This window comes from Garra rufa, chromosome 1 (assembly GCF_049309525.1).
Source record: "Garra rufa chromosome 1, GarRuf1.0, whole genome shotgun sequence".
Taxonomy (NCBI): Eukaryota; Metazoa; Chordata; class Actinopteri; order Cypriniformes; family Cyprinidae; genus Garra; species Garra rufa.
Genome location: NC_133361.1, coordinates 52,502,805 through 52,523,349, shown reverse-complemented (window position 1 = coordinate 52,523,349; position 20,545 = coordinate 52,502,805). Strand labels below are relative to the sequence as shown.

At 39.6% G+C, this 20,545-nt stretch overlaps 1 protein-coding gene across 1 annotated transcript; it reads right to left on the bottom strand.

The window, feature by feature from the left end:
* Nucleotides 1–193: 193 nt before the first annotated feature.
* On the bottom strand, nt 194–16,903 carry LOC141317516 (peroxisomal carnitine O-octanoyltransferase-like). Its single transcript, XM_073833144.1, has 6 exons — nt 16,809–16,903; nt 15,170–15,332; nt 5,341–5,498; nt 1,800–2,247; nt 364–759; nt 194–205 (listed from the first exon to the last, which is right to left on the bottom strand). The coding sequence occupies exons 1-6, from the start codon at nt 16,901–16,903 to the stop codon at nt 194–196; spliced, it is 1,272 nt and encodes a 423-aa protein (XP_073689245.1).
* Nucleotides 16,904–20,545: the final 3,642 nt, after the last annotated feature.

The window sequence follows — 20,545 nt, the reverse complement described above, 5'->3', positions numbered from 1 at the left end:
AAACTGCACTGAAACTACAGTTTGGACCTTCATCCCATTGGCTCCTATTGAAGTGCACTATATGGAGAAAAATCCTGGAATGTTTTCCTCAAAAACCTTGATTTTTATTTGACTGAAGAAAGAAAGACATGTTGGATGACATGGGGTGAGTAAATTATCAGGAAATTTTCATTTCTTGAAGTGAACTAATCCTTTAATAATATTTCTGTGTTAAAAAATCATCACAGGTTGTGCATCATTCGGAAATGAATTATAAATGCCTTTAAATTTCCATTTTTTTCATTAATTGAAAGATATGCAATTCTTAAATCCTGAATCTTGCAAAACCGTGATTAGCATGGGAAAGTTGTTGTTTTTACATACCTTATCATAGTATCTCAAACATCTGCCTTTCTTTCCTAGCCGGACAGCATTGAGTATATTTGCAAGATCGGCCGGTGCTGGATTGTCTTCCAGAGAAACAGCTAGAATGGCACTCTCCATCATTTCAAGTGAAACTGCTGCTTCTCCCCCTGCATTTAAGATATCCATTCTTACAGAATGCCAGGCTTGGCGATGAAGAGAAGACAGACCACAAATAGTGGACGGGTCTTGTTCGGGTGCTGCTGCTGGGTGACTCATTGCATGTGTCAGTTGGGCACAGATGTCATTGAGAGGTAAAGGAGAAAGAGATTCTCCTGAACTTGGTTGCCATAAGATTTGAATCGGAAATATACCCCCTCGACAGGTCAATATGGCGTGAAGGCTGTCTGGGTAGGTCTGAAAACAGTAAGGCCAAGAAAATATGTCATTAAGAAGTCAGTAAAAAAATTACTTTGCAAAAGAAGGGGAACCTTTGGGTATTAGGATGTGTATGGCTTAATATAACATAAATGATGTCTCTAACTGAAATATGTAGCAGAAAACCCATAAAAGACTTTTCTTTTGTGATTTTAAAAATCCACATGGATTTGGACTATTAGGGGGCACCATTATTTTAATGACGTGAAATGGTTGCACTCGGCGAGTTACTGGAACCACCTGTTGCTATTTATCGCAACACATCTTGGAAAATAAAATACTGATATGATGCCACACTTTGTGGCTTTTGGTAGTAATTTTTAGTCAAAGGGCAACAAGAGAAGCCATGTAATTCTTTACTGCTTTTCCTAGCTATAAGAAGAGGGAAGAAAAAAAAGGGAAGATGCCTGTGAACAAATAAAACTAAGACCTGCGTCTTTGTTCTCTTCACTTTAGCCCTGATGCCTTTGAGGCTTTTAGTCGACCATAGCTACTGAAAGAGCTTACAAAGAGCAGAGACAAGAAATGCTAGATGCCATCCTGGCAGGATGTAAACGTGTCGACTCTTGTCATGATGCCGTAGCCTCTGAAGGAGTTTTTCAGCGAGGATTTCACTTAATATGCAAGGGTGTTTAGACTCCTTGTGTGGGAAAATTGATGGCATGGCATTTGGTTTAAGCTTATATCCGTCGCCACCAGTAAGCTCTTTCAGTAGCTGAGGTAATCGTATCAGTGTTTTATATTTCGAGTTGTGTTATGGTAAAAATAGCAACAGGTAGCAACAGTAGCTCACTGAGTGCAACCATTTCAAGTCATCAAAATAATAGCGCCCCCATAGTACAAAATATTTATAAAACGATGTGGAGTTTTTAAATAACATAAATCTTTCATGGGTTTTCTACTACATATTTCAGTAAGAGACATTGTTTATATTATATTATGTTCATTATTCAGTCATAATACTGGGGGTTCCCTTTAAAAAAAGTAACAATTGGAAGTTAATCAAACCAAAGCTTTACCTTTAGCTCATCCTGGCTCTTGCCTGGTAGGCGACTAGCTGCAAAAACCTGCGACTGTTGTGTTCGCTCAGTTGGAACATCCCCTTCCACTAGCCTTGGTTCACTGTACAGCTTAGCAACTGCCCACAGCAGGGCCGTAGCCCGCTCTATCTGTGCAAACTCCCCCTTTAGCTTAGAGGAGGGCAGGACGGAAGGAACAGCAGTGGAATTGGGCAGGGGATCGTAGCAGGAGAGCAGCCGCGTTTTGAATTCCCCAGTCACCCAGTTCTCACGTCCAGAGACGTGTTTCTTCAGCTGTTCTTGGACTTCCTGGAGTGCATCTTTTTGCTGAAGAAGGGCAGTTTTATACTGTTGGTACTGGTCAGGATTTAAGGTGAGCTGAAGCACCCGACTTGCCTCCTGGAGTGTAGCATCCAGTTCTGGAATAGGATAATCAGGTAGCGCCATCCTGTAGAGTAAAGGACGAAACACAAAACTTTAGACCATGTGTAACGGTTGTCATGTGATTTAAATTTAGGCCCAAGTTGATTACACCCAGTGTGCTTTCTCAGGGTACATGTGACACATGACTATTCTTGTCATGTGTAATTGAATAATTTCATTGCGTGGCTTAATAAAGTGACTTATTTCCAGCACAAAAGTCTCAGTGTGGCTTGGTAATGTAGTTTGACCCTATAATGTAGGTAATGTAGTTTTGACTCTAGTTTAAAGTAGTGATGGGAGAAACAAACTTTTTTGAAGCTTCGAATCAATTGAACCAATTGCTTCACAAAATGATTAACTATTTCAAAGCGCTTGAAACACCACATGCTGGTGACTCATCCTGGTCAAAACTGTGTATTTTTTTACAAACCCAGTGCAAATGCTTTCTTGAAAGTATAACATTAAAGGCAGTCAAATAATAAAATACCATTGAATATGAAGTGTCTGTATAATATAGAAAAAAACAACGTATTGTAATTGTTAAAATGGCCAATGACCAGCGATCTCCATGTAAAACTGATCGTGCAGACCAAACTGTAAGTCGTAGAGACTTGAAACTTGGAGGGATGGTAGTACTCACATTGCCGACAATGTCACCAAGGTTCTGCCCAATCGGCCTGATGGGGGTGCTACAGCGATCAAAAGTATGAAATCAGTCATATCTCCTAAACTGCCAGTCGCCGGCTTTGAAATCGTTGGCTCACGTCAGACAAAATGTATGCCTCAGATTCGATTGCAAAATTTTCTGGTATTTTTTTAACCACTAGTCCTAGGTTTTTCATCCAATCGTAACCAAACTAATGTAGGAATTTCTCTGGAGAGTGAATATTAATAATTATCAAAAAAAGTTGAACTTTCGACTCATTGTCGCAAAGGGACGCCAAACCTTTTGAAAGGGGCAAGGCCACTTTTAGTAAAATGCCTATATCATCTGAATAGAATGATATATCTCCGCCAAACTTAGAACACTTATGTAAGAGCTCAATCTGAGATGACAGGATAAAAATCACGGAGCTTGGCCACTTGGTGGTGCTATTAGAAGGAAAAAAATAAAAATGGCTATAACTACTATACAATAATTTGTCCTATCAACATGAAAATCGCAGGGCTTGGTCTTGTTCCAAAGTGCCACAAGTGTCTATAAGGACGTTTGTGTATCACAAAAAACATGGCCGCCATTGACCGATGAAGTTTAAGCACCCATTAGACAAGGTTAAGAGAGGCCGATCGGAACGAAACTCAGTGGGCCTGTTTGACTCATGACCCCAAAGGTCTATGAGAGATCTGGGAAAAAACTGCAGTACAATTCTCTGGACTCTCTAGGTCAATAATTATCAAAAAATGTTGAAATTTGCCCTTTGGAAAGCTATGAGGAGGTTGTTTAGAATAGGGCCTTGTCCAAATGTACCCAAAATCGTGCAAAGCATAAAGAAAAACTCAGAACTTCACAAAACCTGGTGAGCACATGCGACAGGCGCAAAAACAGCGTTTCAAAAGTAGCCATTAATAGTTTGAAACATGTTTCAAAGGCATACAATACATCTAAGGAGAGCATTATTGTTGTACACACTGATTTCACAACCTTTACACATTCCAAAGGTGCACATACTCCAAGTTACTTTTTGACCCTGTGGCCATAATGAGAACAGACCCTGTGGCTGTTTGTATAGCCAGTTGTCATGAGAATATGTCTCATGCTGCATGTCCCTAGTTGTATAATTTGATTTTGCCTGATTTAATCACGCGCTGTCTCTTTTTGTAACTCTTGTAATGCTCTCTTTCTGTATTTCTGTTTATGCACACTGGTAAGATAGAAGTTCACTGTTGGTGACCTTGATCATGTGATGTCATTGATTACTACTGAACTCATTCACATTAAGTAAGACCAACACCCAAGTAAGTACAATTACAAGTGAATTCATTATTATTAGACATACTTGCCTTTGCATACTCCATATTAAGCAAAGCATAATAAAAATCCTTACAAAATCAATATCAAAACATTGCATTATGCTTTTTAAAACAGCTTAAACTACTCTAAACCAGCATGACCATGCTGTGAGACCAATATAATTCAGCTAAGACCAACAAACCATCTTGTTTGGTTTAAGATATATTTACTAGCAACTTAATACTTTTTACATACATATTTGACATTATAATGCATGATTTATTTTAAATCACAAATGAATCCAGCATATTCTACCAGTCAAAAGTTTTTTTAATTTTTTTTGAAGTCTTTTCTGCTCACCAAGCCTCTATTTATTTGATCTAAAATACAGCAAAAACAGTAATACTGTGAAATATTTTTTACCATTTAAAATAACTGCTTTCTATTTAAATATATTTTCAAATGTAATCTATTTCTGTGATCAAAGCTGAATTTTCAGCATCATTACTCCAGGCATCAGTGTCACATGATCCTTCAGAAATCATTGTAATATTCTGATTTGTTGTTCAAGAAACATTTTATTATTATTATCAATATTTAACGTGTATTTATTTCAGATTTCTTTGATGAAAAGAAAGACAGTCAGTATAATTTTTTTAGTAAAGAAGTTATAGAAATTAATAATTTTATTTAGCAAGCATGCTTAAAATTGATCAAAATTATGATAAAGACATTTATTATGTTAAAAAAGATTTCCATTTCAGATAAATGCTGCTCTTCTGAAGTTTCTATTCATAAAAAAACCTGAAAAAAATTATACTCAGCTGTTTTCAACATAATAATAATAATAATAATAATAATAATAATAATAATAATAATAATAATTGTTTTTAAAGAATGTTACAATTATTTCTGAAGGATCAGGTGACTGCAGTAATGATGCTAAAAATTCAGCTTTGAAATCACAGGAATAAATTACATTTTAAAATATATTCATATAGAAAACAGTTATTTCAAATAGTAAAAATATATCTAAATTGTACTGTTTTTGCTTTACTTTGGTGTACTTTACTGTAATGCATGTTATTAAAGGTTTGCCAAAAAACTTGCGTATTTTAATGTTACAGAAACAATAAGCAAAAAGCAATACAGAAACATTTAACTCACCTCGGGGCAGTAAAGACTTCCAAAGGATATGTCGACTTGTCAATGCGATGGGAGCTTGAGCGCAACAAGCTTTTGTTGCAGTGAACAAGGAAGAAGAGGGCTGTAATCTGAACCCAGTGATTCCAATTAAGGAATTTAATTTCCGATTTCCCAACAGACTGAACAGTATAACAGGCAGATTGTCACACTTACATTCCTTTTTCTGTTTATGCGTAAAAGAGTATAAGGTCAGCCTCATTTATAGTTTCTACAGCTGTACACCATTTCTGATACTACAATTTTATTCTGAACATTAACTCCTGCATGACTTATTATGAAATCAAGTCCATATGGGCCATACAGAAATGGTGTCCCACAACCAAAAAACACAATTAAAAAGCATTTAAGTATTCAAATCTTAGATGTTTACTGAGATACTTCTTTTATCTATTGAAACCCACAATAATATTTAAAATCAGGAAGCTTAATATATATATATAAAATCCCATTTTAGTGGGTACTTGCAATTGGAAGCTGGCTGTCCCGTAAAGCGGCCCCCTCGTGACAGAGAATGCATTTTTATTTCCACATTTTTCAGCTCTATGGTCAAATTATTGCAATTATCGACCTACGTTTTTATGCGGCAAACACATAGAGTTGTAAATGTGAAAGAAGTTAATGTGCCTTCTAAAAACAATTTAGACAGTAATATTTAGGTTTTAAATAAATATAATAAATGATAAGCTCGATTGATCCCTTTTAATGGTATAAAGGTGTATAAGATATTTTGTTTTTGTGTGAACCTGTATCTGAATTATAAATCATGCCATTTTATGCCTTAATATCCTACCGTCTACAATCTTACAATACAATACATCAGGGGCAACATATATTTTCAATAGTGACCACACATGTTTTTAATATAACAGCTGTTATTTATTATTGTGTTTAACAGAGAGAAGAAAATCTTTACGTTTGACAATTTAATACACAACAATTTCTAATCAAAATGAATAGGTCCAAAGAAAATATTTTTAATCTTTTAAACATTAAAATGATTTTTTTATGTTCCGTTTCTTTCTCAAAACTGCTTCACAGCATTGGCTGCTAGAAGCCTCTGTAATAATACGTGTATCAGCAAGGAATGTGTCACAATATACAGTACAGTATTGCTGTACTGATGTTTTGAGCACAGCCCTATTTAGAGAGCCCCTTTTATAGTGATAAAAATATTACTAATTCTATTGTTTGAGTCCTGAACTAAACATAAATGCAAATAAAACTTCGAATAATGCATTATTTGTCTTGTTAACGACATTGTTACTTGTTACGTGAGTAACTGGATGCCTACAATGAGGTGATGGACCCGAGGGGCTCTTTAATGTCTTGTTCCAGGTGCCCTTTTTATACTTTGAGCACCTGCCCCATTAAAGGTCTCTGCACGGCCCTGCATGGAAACCTAAAACATGTCATGTGATGGTCTGTGTGGTCATGATTTTTGTCGTGTGTGAGAGTTTCCTGCTAGCTAAACAAAGAACGCATTGATCAAGTCTTGTGTCTCACTTGAGGAAGGTGCTTTTTGTTATCAGACTTCCAGATTGAGAATAATGTTCAACTGTGACTTAGGCTGATGATACACTGGGCAACTTTTTGAGCAATGTTGCCAGTCAACTTTGGCAAATGTTGCCGTCAACGGGCAGCCAGGTGTGATACAGGGCCCACAACTGATCTAAATGATCCAGATAGAAATGTTTTACCCATTCTCTATGGGAAAGTGGCCAAGCATCATTGCTTAAAAAAAGTTGCCCGATAATATTGCTCAAAAAGGTGCCGCGTGCATCATCAGCCTTGTTCAGACTGACCACGTGTCCTTGTCAAGCTTAACTTGAAAAATTGTATGATAATTTAATGTTGAAACATAATTGGTAGCCTGCTGAGTGTAGAACATTCTCTCATAGTGCTTCTTGTTATTGACACTTTTGACACATTTTTAGACAATGAACTTTGAAACACACTTTCACTAGTGTCACTAATTGAATGTAGAGTTAAAATTAAAAGCTTATATACACCTTTCAGAATCTGCTAAATGTTAATCATTTTACCAAAATAAAAGGGATTAGCTATACAAAATGAATGTTATTTTTTTATTTAGCACTGACCTGAATATTTCACATAAAGGATGTTCACCTATAATCCACAAGAGAAAATAATAGTTTATGTTCAAAAGTTTACATACACTTGATTCTTAATACTGTGTTGTTAGCTGAATGATCCACAGCTGTGTTTTTTTTGTTTAGTGGTAGTTGTTCATGAGTCCCTTGTTTGTCCTGAACAGTTAAACTGCCTGCTGTTCTTCATAAAAGTTCTTCAGGTCCCACAAATTCTTTGGTTTTTCAGCATTTCTGTGTATTTGTTAAATAGTAAAAATATATCTAAATTGTACTGTTTTTGCTTTACTTTGGTTTACTTTACTGTAATGCATGTTATTAAAGGTTTGCAAAAAACTTGTGTATTTTAATGTTACAGAAACATTAAGCAAAAAGCAATACAGAAACATTTAAAGGTCCCATATTGTACACATTTTAGTTATTTAGATATTTTAGTTGTTGATGTCCTTCAGAATATATAATTGCGGTATAAGTGCCAAAAACCCTCTCAATATATTTTTACAGCTCCTTTTTTAGGAGCTCTATCAAAAACAGGTCGATTTTGGCCCATATAATTAATATTCATGAGCCTCTCTTCTGATTGGCCTGTTGTTTTCTGAGTGACGCACAGCCAGGCCAACCACAGTTAACTACGGTCATGTATGCTTTAGCCGAGCCCAGAGCCATAGAGAGAGCCTAGCCTGCTGATACTCAACAGGATATTTCAGAATGATCATTAATGTTCTTTCTTTTTCAAACACTGAATGCAGTAAGCTACATAACTGTTGCTTTAGTAAAGCCCCTTTCACAATACGCGCTGATTCTGGAAAATTACGGGAACGAGCGCTGTGTGAACAAAAGGCAGTGTTGTAGTGATGATGCACGTTATCATGCGACTCTTCACGACGAAAAGATATGTGCAAAGTGGAATGAAGCGGCGATCAGACAGAGCCAGCTCCTCACTATCAGCGCTGAAGCACAGTTTGTTCAGGTTAGTTTCAGTTTGGTGAAACGTACGCGTCGCATTACATCTCACATCCACATGTCACATGTCTTTATGGGTTGTGTGTAAAGCACGCACAGATTCCGGAAAACAACCGTGAATGAACCAAATCAAACAACTCCGGAACAAATCATGGGAAACATTATCCGTGTATTTACCGGAATCGCTGAGTGAAAGAGGCTGAAGTTGACGTGCCAGTGGTCTCTTATATTCACGTTGTTCTGAAGCCTGTGCAATGATGTAGTTTTGACATCTATCGACTGAACAGGGTTTTCTCCACTTGTTTTCGTGTTGTTGTTGCTTAGCAATGGAATGGACACGATATTGTCTGGGTTTGACAAAAGGAGGGTGGGACGGTGGTTGGCGCTCGGGGCGGTGACTGAGTAGATCGGACGTCACATTGTTACGGAAGTCACAGTGGCTCGTGAAAATGAACAGCTACTTTAAGCAGGCTGTTTGCAGTTTACTGTGGATTGACTGTTTTGAAACTCATATGTAGTTACATAGCCCCTAGACCTCAGTTATCATGAAAAAAGCCAGGAAATTTCGATTTTGACAATATGGGACCTTTAACTCACCTCGGGGCAGTAAAGACTTCCAAAGGATATGTCGACTTGTCAATGCGATGGGAGCTTGAGCGCAACAAGCTTTTGTTGCAGTGAACAAGGAAGAAGAGGGCTGTAATCTGAACCCAGTGATTCCAATTAAGGAATTTAATTTCCGATCTCCCAACAGACGTGAACAGTATAACAGGCAGATTGTCACACTTACATTCCTTTTTCTGTTTATGCGTAAAAGAGTATAAGGTCAGCCTCATTTATAGTTTCTACAGCTGTACACCATTTCTGATACTACAATTTTATTCTGAACATTAACTCCTGCATGACTTATGAAATCAAGTCCATATGGGCCATACAGAAATGGTGTCCCACAACCAAAAAACACAATTAAAAAGCATTTAAGTATTCAAATCTTAGATGTTTACTAAGATACTTCTTTTATCTATTGACACAATAGTATTTAAATCAGTAAGCGTAATATATATAAAATCATCTTTTAGTGGGTACTTGCGATTGGAAGCTGGCTGTCCCGAAAACAGTTTGAAACAGTGAGATTATAAATCTAATGCCGCGTGAATATTATGTTCTTTCCGTGTTCACCTTCTTCCTTCTTTCAGAAAGACCTGCAACATAAGAATCGATTCTTTGTACTGTTAAAATAGCTCAGTATCGCTTTATAATCTTATTCATCAGTTTAGGATATCATAGTATGACAGTAATGTAATCTAGACATTTGGGTTACTTGTGCTCACTGATTATCGAACTAAAAGACATCAGATGGTGGCAGAAGGATGTGTTCCTTAATAGACATGGAAACCTAAAACATGTCATGTGATGTACTGTGTGGTCATGATTTTTGTCGTGTGTGAGTGTTTCCTGCTAGCTAAACAAAGAACGCATTGATCAAGTCTTGTGTCTCACTTGAGGAAGGTGCTTTTTGTTATCAGACTTCCAGATTGAGAATAATGTTCAACTGTGACTTAGGCTGATGATACACTGGGCAACTTTTTGAGCAATGTTGCCGGTCAACTTTGGCAAATGTTGCCGTCAACGGGCAGCCAGGTGTGATACAGGGCCCACAACTGATCTAAATTATCCAGATAGAAATGTTTTACCCATTCTCTATGGGAAAGTGGCCAAGCATCATTGCTTAAAAAAAGTTGCCCGATAATATTGCTCAAAAAGTTGCCGCGTGCATCATCAGCCTTGTTCAGACTGACCACGTGTCCTTGTCAAGCTTAACTTGAAAAATTTTATGATAATTTAATGTCGAAACATAATTGGTAGCCTGCTGAGTGTAGAACATTCTCTCATAGTGCTTCTTGTCATTGACACTTTTGACACATTTTTAGACAATGAACTTTGAAACACACTTTCACTAGTGTCACTAATTGAATGTAGAGTTAAAATTAAAAGCTTATATACACCTTTCAGAATCTGCTAAATGTTAATTATTTTACTAAAATAAAAGGGATTAGCTATACAAAATGCATGTTATTTTTTATTTATGTTTTTTTTATTTATGTTTACCTATAATCCACAAGAGAAAATAATAGTTTATGTTCAAAAGTTTACATACACTTGATTCTTAATACTGTGTTTTTACCTGAATGATCCACAGCTGTGTTTTTTTGTTTAGTGGTAGTTGTTCATGAGTCCCTTGTTTGTCCAGAACAGTTTAACTGCCCGCTGTTCTTCAGTTCCCACACATTCTTTGGTTTTTTCAGCATTTTTATGTATTTGAACCCTTTCCAACAATGACTGTGTGATTTTGAGATCCATTTTTTCACACTGAGGACAACTGAGGGACTCATATGCAACTATTACGAAGAACAACTATTATTTAGAAGGTTCAAACCCTCACTGATGCTTCAAAAGGAAACACAAAGCATTAAGAACTTGGGTGGGGGGGGGGGGGGGGGGTTCTTAATTTGTCCTCTGGGGAACGTGTAAGTATCTTCTGTAGCTTCTGAAGGGCAGTACTAAATGATAAAAAATGTGAAATAAATAAGAATAAATAAAAATAAGAAAAATGTACACATCTTCATTTGGTTCAAAAGTTTTTACCCCTGGTTCTTAATGCATTGTTTTCCCTTCTGAAGCATCAGTGAGCGTTTGAACCATCTGTAATAATCCCTCAGTTGTTCTCAGTGTGAAAAGATGGATCTAAAAATCATACAGTCCTTATTGGAAAGAGTTCAAATACACAAAAATGCTGAAAAACCAAAGAATTTGTGGGACCTGAAAGATTTTTCTTATGAACAGCAGGCAGTTAAACTGTTCAGGACAAACAAGGAACTCATGAGCAACTAAAAAAACACTGTGGATCAGTCAAAGTAAGAACACAGTAGTACACTCTTAAAAAGGGTGTGTTAAAAACAGCACAGCCTGTTGTTACACCTTTGTGTCTACTTAAGGACAACACATTTTGTGTTAGTTTTAACTCAACCAGTGTGTTATTCCTGCTAACACAGAAAATATGTTGTTGTTTTTTTCTACACACTATTGTGTTATAAATACACAATTTGTGTCAAGTATGTGTTATTTCTTAACAAATTTTGTATGCAATAAAGACACAGCAAACTAATGTATAGTTTAAACACAATTTATTAAACCTGCTACTAACAATTAAATAAAAACTCAAAAAGTTTAAAAAAGAGAGGTAACTGTAACTGCCACAAGTGCTTCAGGAGTGTCTTCCATTCAAAGCTGCAAGAGTAAAATAAAGATACTTTTGTTATAGGCTACACATAGCGAATATTGTAAAATAGTGTTAGCTAAAAAGGCAATATCTATCTAATTAAAATAAAACCTCGCTAGGTTAAATGAGATTTGTCATAGCACTTACATGTTATTGCTCTTTTGTTGATTCTGATTGCTTCCAGGGACCCATTTCAGAAAGGAGGTTAAGTGAAAACTCTGAGTATGTCAACCCTGAAATAAGGGAAACTCTGAGTTTTTAATCTCTCGGTAAATCAACTCAGAGTACAAGTTTAAACTCCAAGTTGGTTGAACCTCCTTATTGAAACAGGCCCCAGGTCTTTTTGTAAGTTGCTTTGGATAAAAGCGTCTACTAAATGTCTAAATGTAAATGTAATATACATTCACCTTAAAACTATGTGGATATTCTTTGTCTTTCTAAAAGGAGTTTGTAAGCAGAGGACTCCAGAATATGAAAGCAATGCATATACAGGTCCTTTTCAAAAAATGTGCATATTGTGATAAAGTTCATTATATTCTGTAATGTACTGATAAACATTAGACTTTCATATATTTTAGATTCATTACACACAACTGAAGTAGTTCAAGCCTTTTATTGTTTTAATATTGATGATTTTGGCATACAGCTCATGAAAACTCAAAATTCCTATCTCAAAAAATTAGCATATCATGAAAAGGTTCTCTAAACGAGCTATTAACCTAATCATCTGAATCAACTAATTAACTCTAAACACCTGCAAAAGATTCCTGAGGCTTTTAAAAACTCCCAGCCTGGTTCATTACTCAAAACTGCAATCATGGGTAAGACTGCCGACCTGACTGCTGTCCAGAAGGCCATCATTGACACCCTCAAGCAAGAGGGTAAGACACAGAAAGAAATTTCTGAACGAATAGGCTGTTCCCAGAGTGCTGTATCAAGGCACCTCAGTGAGAAGTCTGTGGGAAGGAAAAAGTGTGGCAGAAAACGCTGCACAACGAGAAGAGGTGACCGGACCCTGAGGAAGATTGTGGAGAAGGACCGATTGCAGACCTTGGGGGACCTGCGGAAGCAGTGGACTGAGTCTGGAGTAGAAACATCCAGAGCCACCGGGTACAGGCGCCAGGTCAAGCCACTTTTGAACCAGAAACAGCGGCAGAAGCGCCTGACCTGGGCTACAGAGAAGTAGCACTGGACTGTTGCTCAGTGGTCCAAAGTACTTTTTTCGGATGAAAGCAAATTTTGCATGTCATTCGGAAATCAAGGTGGCAGAGTCTGGAGGAAGACTGGGGAGAGGGAAATGCCAAAATGCCTGAAGTCCAGTGTCAAGTACCCACAGTCAGTGATGGTCTGGGGTGCCATGTCAGCTGCTGGTGTTGGTCCACTGTGTTTTATCAAGGGCAGGGTCAATGCAGCTAGCTATCAGGAGATTTTGGAGCACTTCATGCTTCCATCTGCTGAAAAGCTTTATGGAGATGAAGATTTCATTTTTCAGCACGACCTGGCACCTGCTCACAGTGCCAAAACCACTGGTAAATGGTTTACTGACCATGGTATTACTGTGCTCAATTGGCCTGCCAACTCTCCTGACCTGAACCCCATAGAGAATCTGTGGGATATTGTGAAGAGAAAGTTGAGAGATGCACGACCCAACACTCTGGATGAGCTTAAGGCCGCTATCGAAGCATCCTGGGCCTCCATAACACCTCAGCAGTGCCACAGGCTGATGGCCTCCATGCCACGCCGCATTGAAGCAGTCATTTCTGCAAAAGGATTCCTGACCAAGGATTGAGTGCATTTGTAGTATTGAGGTTGACTTTTTTTGTATTAAAAACATTTTTCTTTTATTGGTCGGATGAAATATGCAAATTTTTTGAGATAGGAATTTTGGGTTTTCATGAGGTGTATGCCAAAATCATCAATATTAAAACAATAAAATGCTTGAACTACTTCATTTGTGTTTAATGAATCTAAAATATATGAAAGTCTAATGTTTATCAGTACATTACAGAAAAAAAGAACTGAAAGAAAAAGAATTTTTTTAAAAGGACCTGTAGTTTTATGTTGAGCATTACCTCCCATCGAGTTATAAACAAAAACTTAACATGGCTTAAAGCATTAAGAAAGTAATATTAAAAGGCCAAACTAATGTAGCAAATTATGTGCAAGCAGCTGGGGATATGAACACAAAGTGCATGAATGTTAAGTGTTTTTCTCTGATAGAAAACCATTTATAAAGAAAAAGTTTCAATTTTTTGATGATTGCGCCTGTGCCTGCTCCGTCTCCCGCACCCCAGTAATTTGAATCAGTGCATAATAATGAAAATAATACCGTATAAATAAAAAGAAGCATGGTTTTACAAACAGAAATTTCTTAAACCAGTGAACCCCTGTTAACTTTTCAGTATAAGGATCCAGTAAACGAATGCGTTCAAATAGTAAGTTCAAAACGTCTCTAATAAATTTGTACCGTTCTATATCTCCCTTTAGCCAAAAGTATCCGCTTACGCGTCGAGTTACGTGATGGAATAACAACAAAACGCTCCGGTTACTCACGTAACCTCGGTTCCCTGAGATAAGGGAACGAGCGTTGCGTCGTTATTTTTGACGACTGCTAATGGGGTAACTTCTGTTTACTCTGATACTGAAGTCTGATTTGTTAACGTTTGTGAAGTTGCACAATGGGTGAAACCAGTGGCGCTTTCACCCGCCAAAAAGGGCTGAGCTGACTGCTATATAAGTCGGCGAAATGCGCCATATCATCAGAATCAAACGACTGAAGCGACAGCCATCGACTCATGTGCAACTTTGGCACGGCAGTTTACGCAACGCTCGTTCCCTTATCTCAGGGAACCGAGGTTACGTGAGTAACCGGAGCGTTCCCTTTCGAAAGGTAACTCTCGTTGCGTCGTAATTTTTGACGTCTGCTAATGGGGAACGTATCCAGTCACGCCGTGCTAAACGCAAAAACAGAACTAGTCTGCTCAGAAGCCCAGTCTAAAGGGACTTCATGAGGGCCCAAAAAGACCTGAACTAATAAGAGACCCAAAGTCAACATGAGGTCTGCTTTAACATAACTTCACCCACTAATAAGGGGGTGAGAGAGAACTTAAGCAGATAACACCTGCATCTGCAAGGTGGGCACGTCCAGATTGTAACTAATAAAGGTAGATGGTGACGACCAGCCAGCGGCCGCACAGATCTCCCCAACAGAAATTCCGCTAGACCACGCCCAGGACGAGGCCATCCCTCTAGTGGAGTGGGCCTTCACCCCGATCGGGCACTGTAGGTCAGCCGAAGCATAAGCTAAGGCTATAGCGTCAACAATCCATCGTGACAATCTTTGCTTTGTAACTGGCAGCCCTTTAGAGCGATCTCAAAGCATACAAAGAGCTGCTCTGACTGTCTGAAAAGTCTGAAAGTAGACTCTGAGTGTTCTGACAGGACACAGCAGGTTGGGACCCTGTTCGCCGTCCGCAGTAGGGAGGGCCAGAAGGGAAATGACCTGAGCTCTAAACGGCGATGAGAGCACTTTCGGTACATAGCCACTGCGTGGCTGAAGAATGACTTTGCAGTCATTAGGCCCAAACTTGAGACATGCAGCTCTGACAGACAGGGATTGCAAGTCACTCACTCTTTTGACCGACACTAAGGCCAAAAGCAAAGCGTTTTTTCAACGTCAGAGCCTTTAAGCCGATCGAAGCGAGCGATTCAAAGGGGGCTCCTTTAAGGGTTCTTAGGACTACAGACAAGTCCCATGTAGGTACAGTTTTAGGACGAGCATTTGAATCGAGTCTATGACTGTAACCAGAAAGGAAATTTGTTGTCTGGGAGTCAAACAGCTCTTGGATATGTTGATATTCAACCCTAAGCGCTTCAGGTGGTCTAGCAGTAACGACCTGTGAGCGATCAGTTGATGTTCTGAGTCGGCTAGCAGCAGCCAGTCGTCGAGGTAGTTTAAAATGCAAATTCTCATCTGTCTCAGAGGGGAGAGAGCCGCGTCCATACATTTTGTAAATGTGCGAGGGGCCAGAGACAGTCCGAAAGGAAGAACTGTGTACTGGTAAGCCACTCCCTCGAAAGCAAACCTCAAGAACAGTCTGTGACGGGGCGCTATTTGGATGTGAAAGTACGCGTCTTTCAGATCCACAGACAGAAACCAGTCCTCGGGGTGAATTTGCGCGAGGATCTGTTTCAAAGTTAACATTCTGAACGGCCGGCGCATGAGAGCTTGATTCAGATGTCTGAGATCGAGAATTGGTCTGAGCCCGCCGTCTTTCTTTGGTACGAGGAAATACCGGCTGTAAAAACCTGACTCTCTGTTTGCAATGGGAACCGTTTCTATGGCGCCCTTTGCAAGCATCGTTAGTACTTCGGCTCGATGAACACATGACTCGTCCGTAACCAAAGTCTGAACGACACCATTGAATACAGGTGGCCTGCGAGCGAACTGAAGCGAGTAGCCTCATTCCACTGTCTTTAAAATCCAATCCAAGCCGACAGCCGAGCGGAAAAGGGTTCTAATTTTATTGATGCTAACTCGCCGCCTATAGAGGGAGCGTTGGCACTCTTGAGTATTTTTGATAATACCAGCGCATCGCCAGACGGGGATGTGCTGATGTGTGTGAGTGTAAGTGTGGGGAGAGGGAAATTGCTCTTTATAGTAAGTGGGTCCGCTATCACAGCGGTAGTTTGAGGCACACGCTGCCTTAGCGGGACGCGCCTGGTCAGAAAACCTCCGGCACTCAGAATTTTTCGAAGTGACGGGGAATACATGCAAGCTTTCTTTAAGGGAATTCCAGCACCTGCGAGAATCCTCCTTTTTCTCTTCCTCTCCGCACACTTATCAGGACGGCTTCTGCGGCTCAGGGTCCAGCACTACGCGAGGGCGGGGACCTTGGCGCTTTGGAAATGGAAATTTCCTTGCCGTTCGGGGGCGTTGCTGCAGTCCAGGCTCCGGCTTCTGCGAGAGCTGAGGCTGCACAGGCTTTGCAGGCTGTGGTGTGGACGCTGTCTTCGGGCGGCTTGAAACAGTCGCCGATGCACTGGGGTGTTTAGGCAGGAAGTGACGCAGCGCTTACGACGTCTTCTGTGCCTCCGTGAAACGCTCTGTGAAACCGTCCACAGTGGGGCCGAACAGACCTTTCTGAGAGATCGGCGAATCCAGGAAAGCCATCTTTTCAGTGTCCCTGATCTCCGCCAAGTTCAGCCACAGGTGGCGCTCCAGCACCACCAGGTTGGCCATAGCGTTCCCGACCACTTGGGCTGTTGCTCCTCCACAGCTCGTTTCAGCACTCGGATCAGCTCTGTATCGATGCTTGGCCGTGTCGACTGAGAAGGAGGCGGGGCTTCAGGCTCTTCGCCGGAACACGCCCACTCGTCTGCATCAGAGGCCGCCAAGGATATGGAGTCGTCAACGATCATTTCCTCCTCGGAGACGCCGAAGGATCTAGCCACTCTCATCAGGGGAGGGGTGTTCATCTTCCTGTGTGAAACACACCGGCGGGAGGGAGCCCAAAGGGGAGGGTGAAGGGCGCGGGCACCGCGCCGACGTCACATCACTCGCGCCGTGAAGAGAAGACCCACTGTTCCGCTGCTTCTTCCTCCGTGGAGAAAGAGGCGGGAGAACATGGCGAGGGGGATCGCCTTTTCGGAAAAAGGCGACCCGCGAGGTTCATATCCTCGCAATGAGAACATGAAGCCTCAACGAGCGCAGCCTCCGTGTGGGAAATCCCCAGACAGGCGATGCACTCGCTGTGACCGTCCGTTTCATGCAAAGACTCTTTGCATGAACCACACTGGCAAAGCGACATTAGCATCAACGCGCTTGGAAATTTGCTCAAATTTGCTCTTTCAGTCCTGGCTGGATAGCCACAAGGGAGGCGGAGTCCACTGCAGGTGGCGAGTTCCACGGCGGGACGGCAGAGCGCATAGCGGGCAGCAGGTAAGCTTCTCAGCTCCTTCCTCGGCTTCAGGTTCTTGCAGCAGAGCGAAGAGATGGTCTCGTCACTGAAGTAGAAGAATCTGATGATATGACGCTTTTCGCCGACTTATATTGCAGTCAGTTCCACCCTTTTTGGCAGGTGAAAGCACCATTGGTTTGTGCAACTTCACAAACGTTAACAAACCAGGCTTCAGTATCGGAGTAAACAGGAGTTACCCCATTAGCAGTCGTCAAAAATGACGACGCAACGAGAGTTACCTTTCGAAAGGGAACACCATAGCAGGGGAGCAGCTGCATTGTTTGCATACGAGATGTGAAAAGAGCGGTATATTTACATCTACTCTTTGTTAAATGTATTAAGCAATGCACTAAGTTTAGAGAAGAAAAAAATAAGTTAAAGTATCGATCTCAGCATGCGAGTATTGATCCGATACCAATACCAACGTTATTTTCGATACTATCGATATTTGGATCGATCCGCCTATCCCTACTGTTCATTTTCAAAGAGAAAGACGTGACGAACAAATGCATTTCCTCATGAGAAGCACTAGAACCTGTCAATGATGAATTAAAAGCAATTCTGTTCACAATTAATCTAACAAAAGAAACTATAAAGCTTATTAATATAAGCTCCCTCCGTCGAGATTTGTGCAGCAGGCGCGGGCGCAGCTCACATGGCCTTTCGTGAGGCAGTTTTCCGGCTACCACGTACATGTGCCAAATGCCCCTTGACCCTTTCCAAGCGATCACAAAAGACATTTTAAAAATGTATAATGGCAAATACAAACATTTCTTACCTTCAGACATCGAAGTTATGTCCAAACGATGAAAACTTGAAGCATGAGGAAATTTGCTTGCCTCAGTAGCAGTAATGTGATTGGCTGATATTTAACACATATTGTGTTGGGCACACTGTGTTGGATATTCTCATTTTTCTTTTTCGTTTTTAACACACATTTAACACAAAGTAACACTAAATGTGCTAAAATAGACATAACACAAACAATGTGATAAAAACACATCCTTTTTGAGAGGGTAAGAATCAAGCATATGTAAACTTTTGAACAGGGTCATTTTTATTATTTAACCTATTATTTTCTCCTGTGGACTAAATGTAAACGCCTTAATGTGAAATATCTTATTCAGGTCAGTACTAAATCAAAAATAACATGCATTTTATATGATCCCTCTTACCTCTATGGAACATCCCCATAAATCATGGAAACCAGTGTGTGTGTGTGTGTGTGTGTGTGTGTGTGTGTTTTCTTTGTATTACTTTCAAAATGCATTTTATGAACTTGAATTGTAATTATTGATATGAACACACACACACACACACACACACACACAAAATCCACTGAAAGTGCTAACTAGATTAGTTCGTTTTGAGCTAAAGCTCTTTATTTATTTAATATTTGGTTTCATCACACATAAGTACAATGCAAAAAAGTACAGGCTAAATATAAGGCAACCGTCCAACAGAAAAAGAAGAACAACAACATAAAATGAACATAAAACATACTAGAATAAAAAGGTGCTATATAACACAAGGACAGTTACATAAATTTGAAGAGCTTTAAAATATTTTTTGATTTAATAAGCTTCTTGTTTTGTGATCTCATATGTTCAAAGTATATTCTGAGATTACCAAAGGTAACACATGGGGGTTTCTTTTGAGCTATTTTTGTCTTATAATCATATAATGCTGAAACAATTCAAAAATAAATAATGTAATTTTATTTTTCAGAGAAATGTGGGTTTTGAAAACAAAGTAAAATGCCTCAATGTTCTTTTGTTTAAACTGAGCCACAGCCCTGACTACAAACTTGGGAGCTGGTGGTGGGAAATTCAACTTACCTCATATAAATTTGGATGGTCAAATCTTCACAAATAAAACAACAAGAAAGTTCAACAGTGGATCTTGGAAGCAAAGCATGTATTATAACTGGAATTCGGAAACGTGGAGAATTATCAAGAATGGGGAAAACTAATGAAATAAAGAAAGTTATGGCGGGTAAGCACAGCTGTGTTGTGAATGAACCAGAGTGGGGAGATTCTGATATAATGGAGAGTGATGACAGTATGGAAATAAGCCAAGCAAGTGGGAAAGCGAGGAAAAAGAGAAGAAATAATTTTGAGGGGATGAGGGCAAAGAAAACCAGGCGTAATGGAAGTGGTGAAAGATGTGAAGTAGAGAGGGAGAAAGAAAATTTTGGAAAGATTCAGTGAAGATAAGGGAATTTCAGCGATGAGTCCAGTGAAACTGACAACGATACTACGAAATCAAATTGGTGATATACATATGGCAAAAGTGTTGAGAGATGGGAATCTACTGATTATATGTAGGAATGAAGAACAAAGAGAGAGGGCTAGGAGAATAAAAGAAATTGGACGATTCAAGGTAATAAACGCAAGTCGGGTGGAAAGAGATAATAAATGGGTCAAAGGAGTGCTCTGGGGAGTGCCGGTGGAGGTTTCAGTAGAGGAAATTAAATCAAATTCGGGAAAGAGGTAACTTAAAAGATGCTCATCGAATGCAGACAACGCGGGAGGGAGTACGTAAGGATAATGAGTTTATCATGTTGGAATTTGAAGGAGAAATGCTAGTCAAAAAAGTGACGTTAGGATATTTGAGCTGAAACGTTCGAGAATTTATTCCAAAGTCAACGAGATGCTATAATTGCCAAAGATTTGGACATATAGCCAAAGTGTGTAAAGAAAAAAGGAGATGTCCAAGGTGTGGAGAAGATCATGAATATGACCAATGTCATCATGATCAGCCAAAATGTTGTAATTGTGGGGGGGAACATAGTGTGGCCAAGGAAGATGTGAGGTGATGAAAAGGGAATTGGAAATACAGCAGGTAAAAATCCA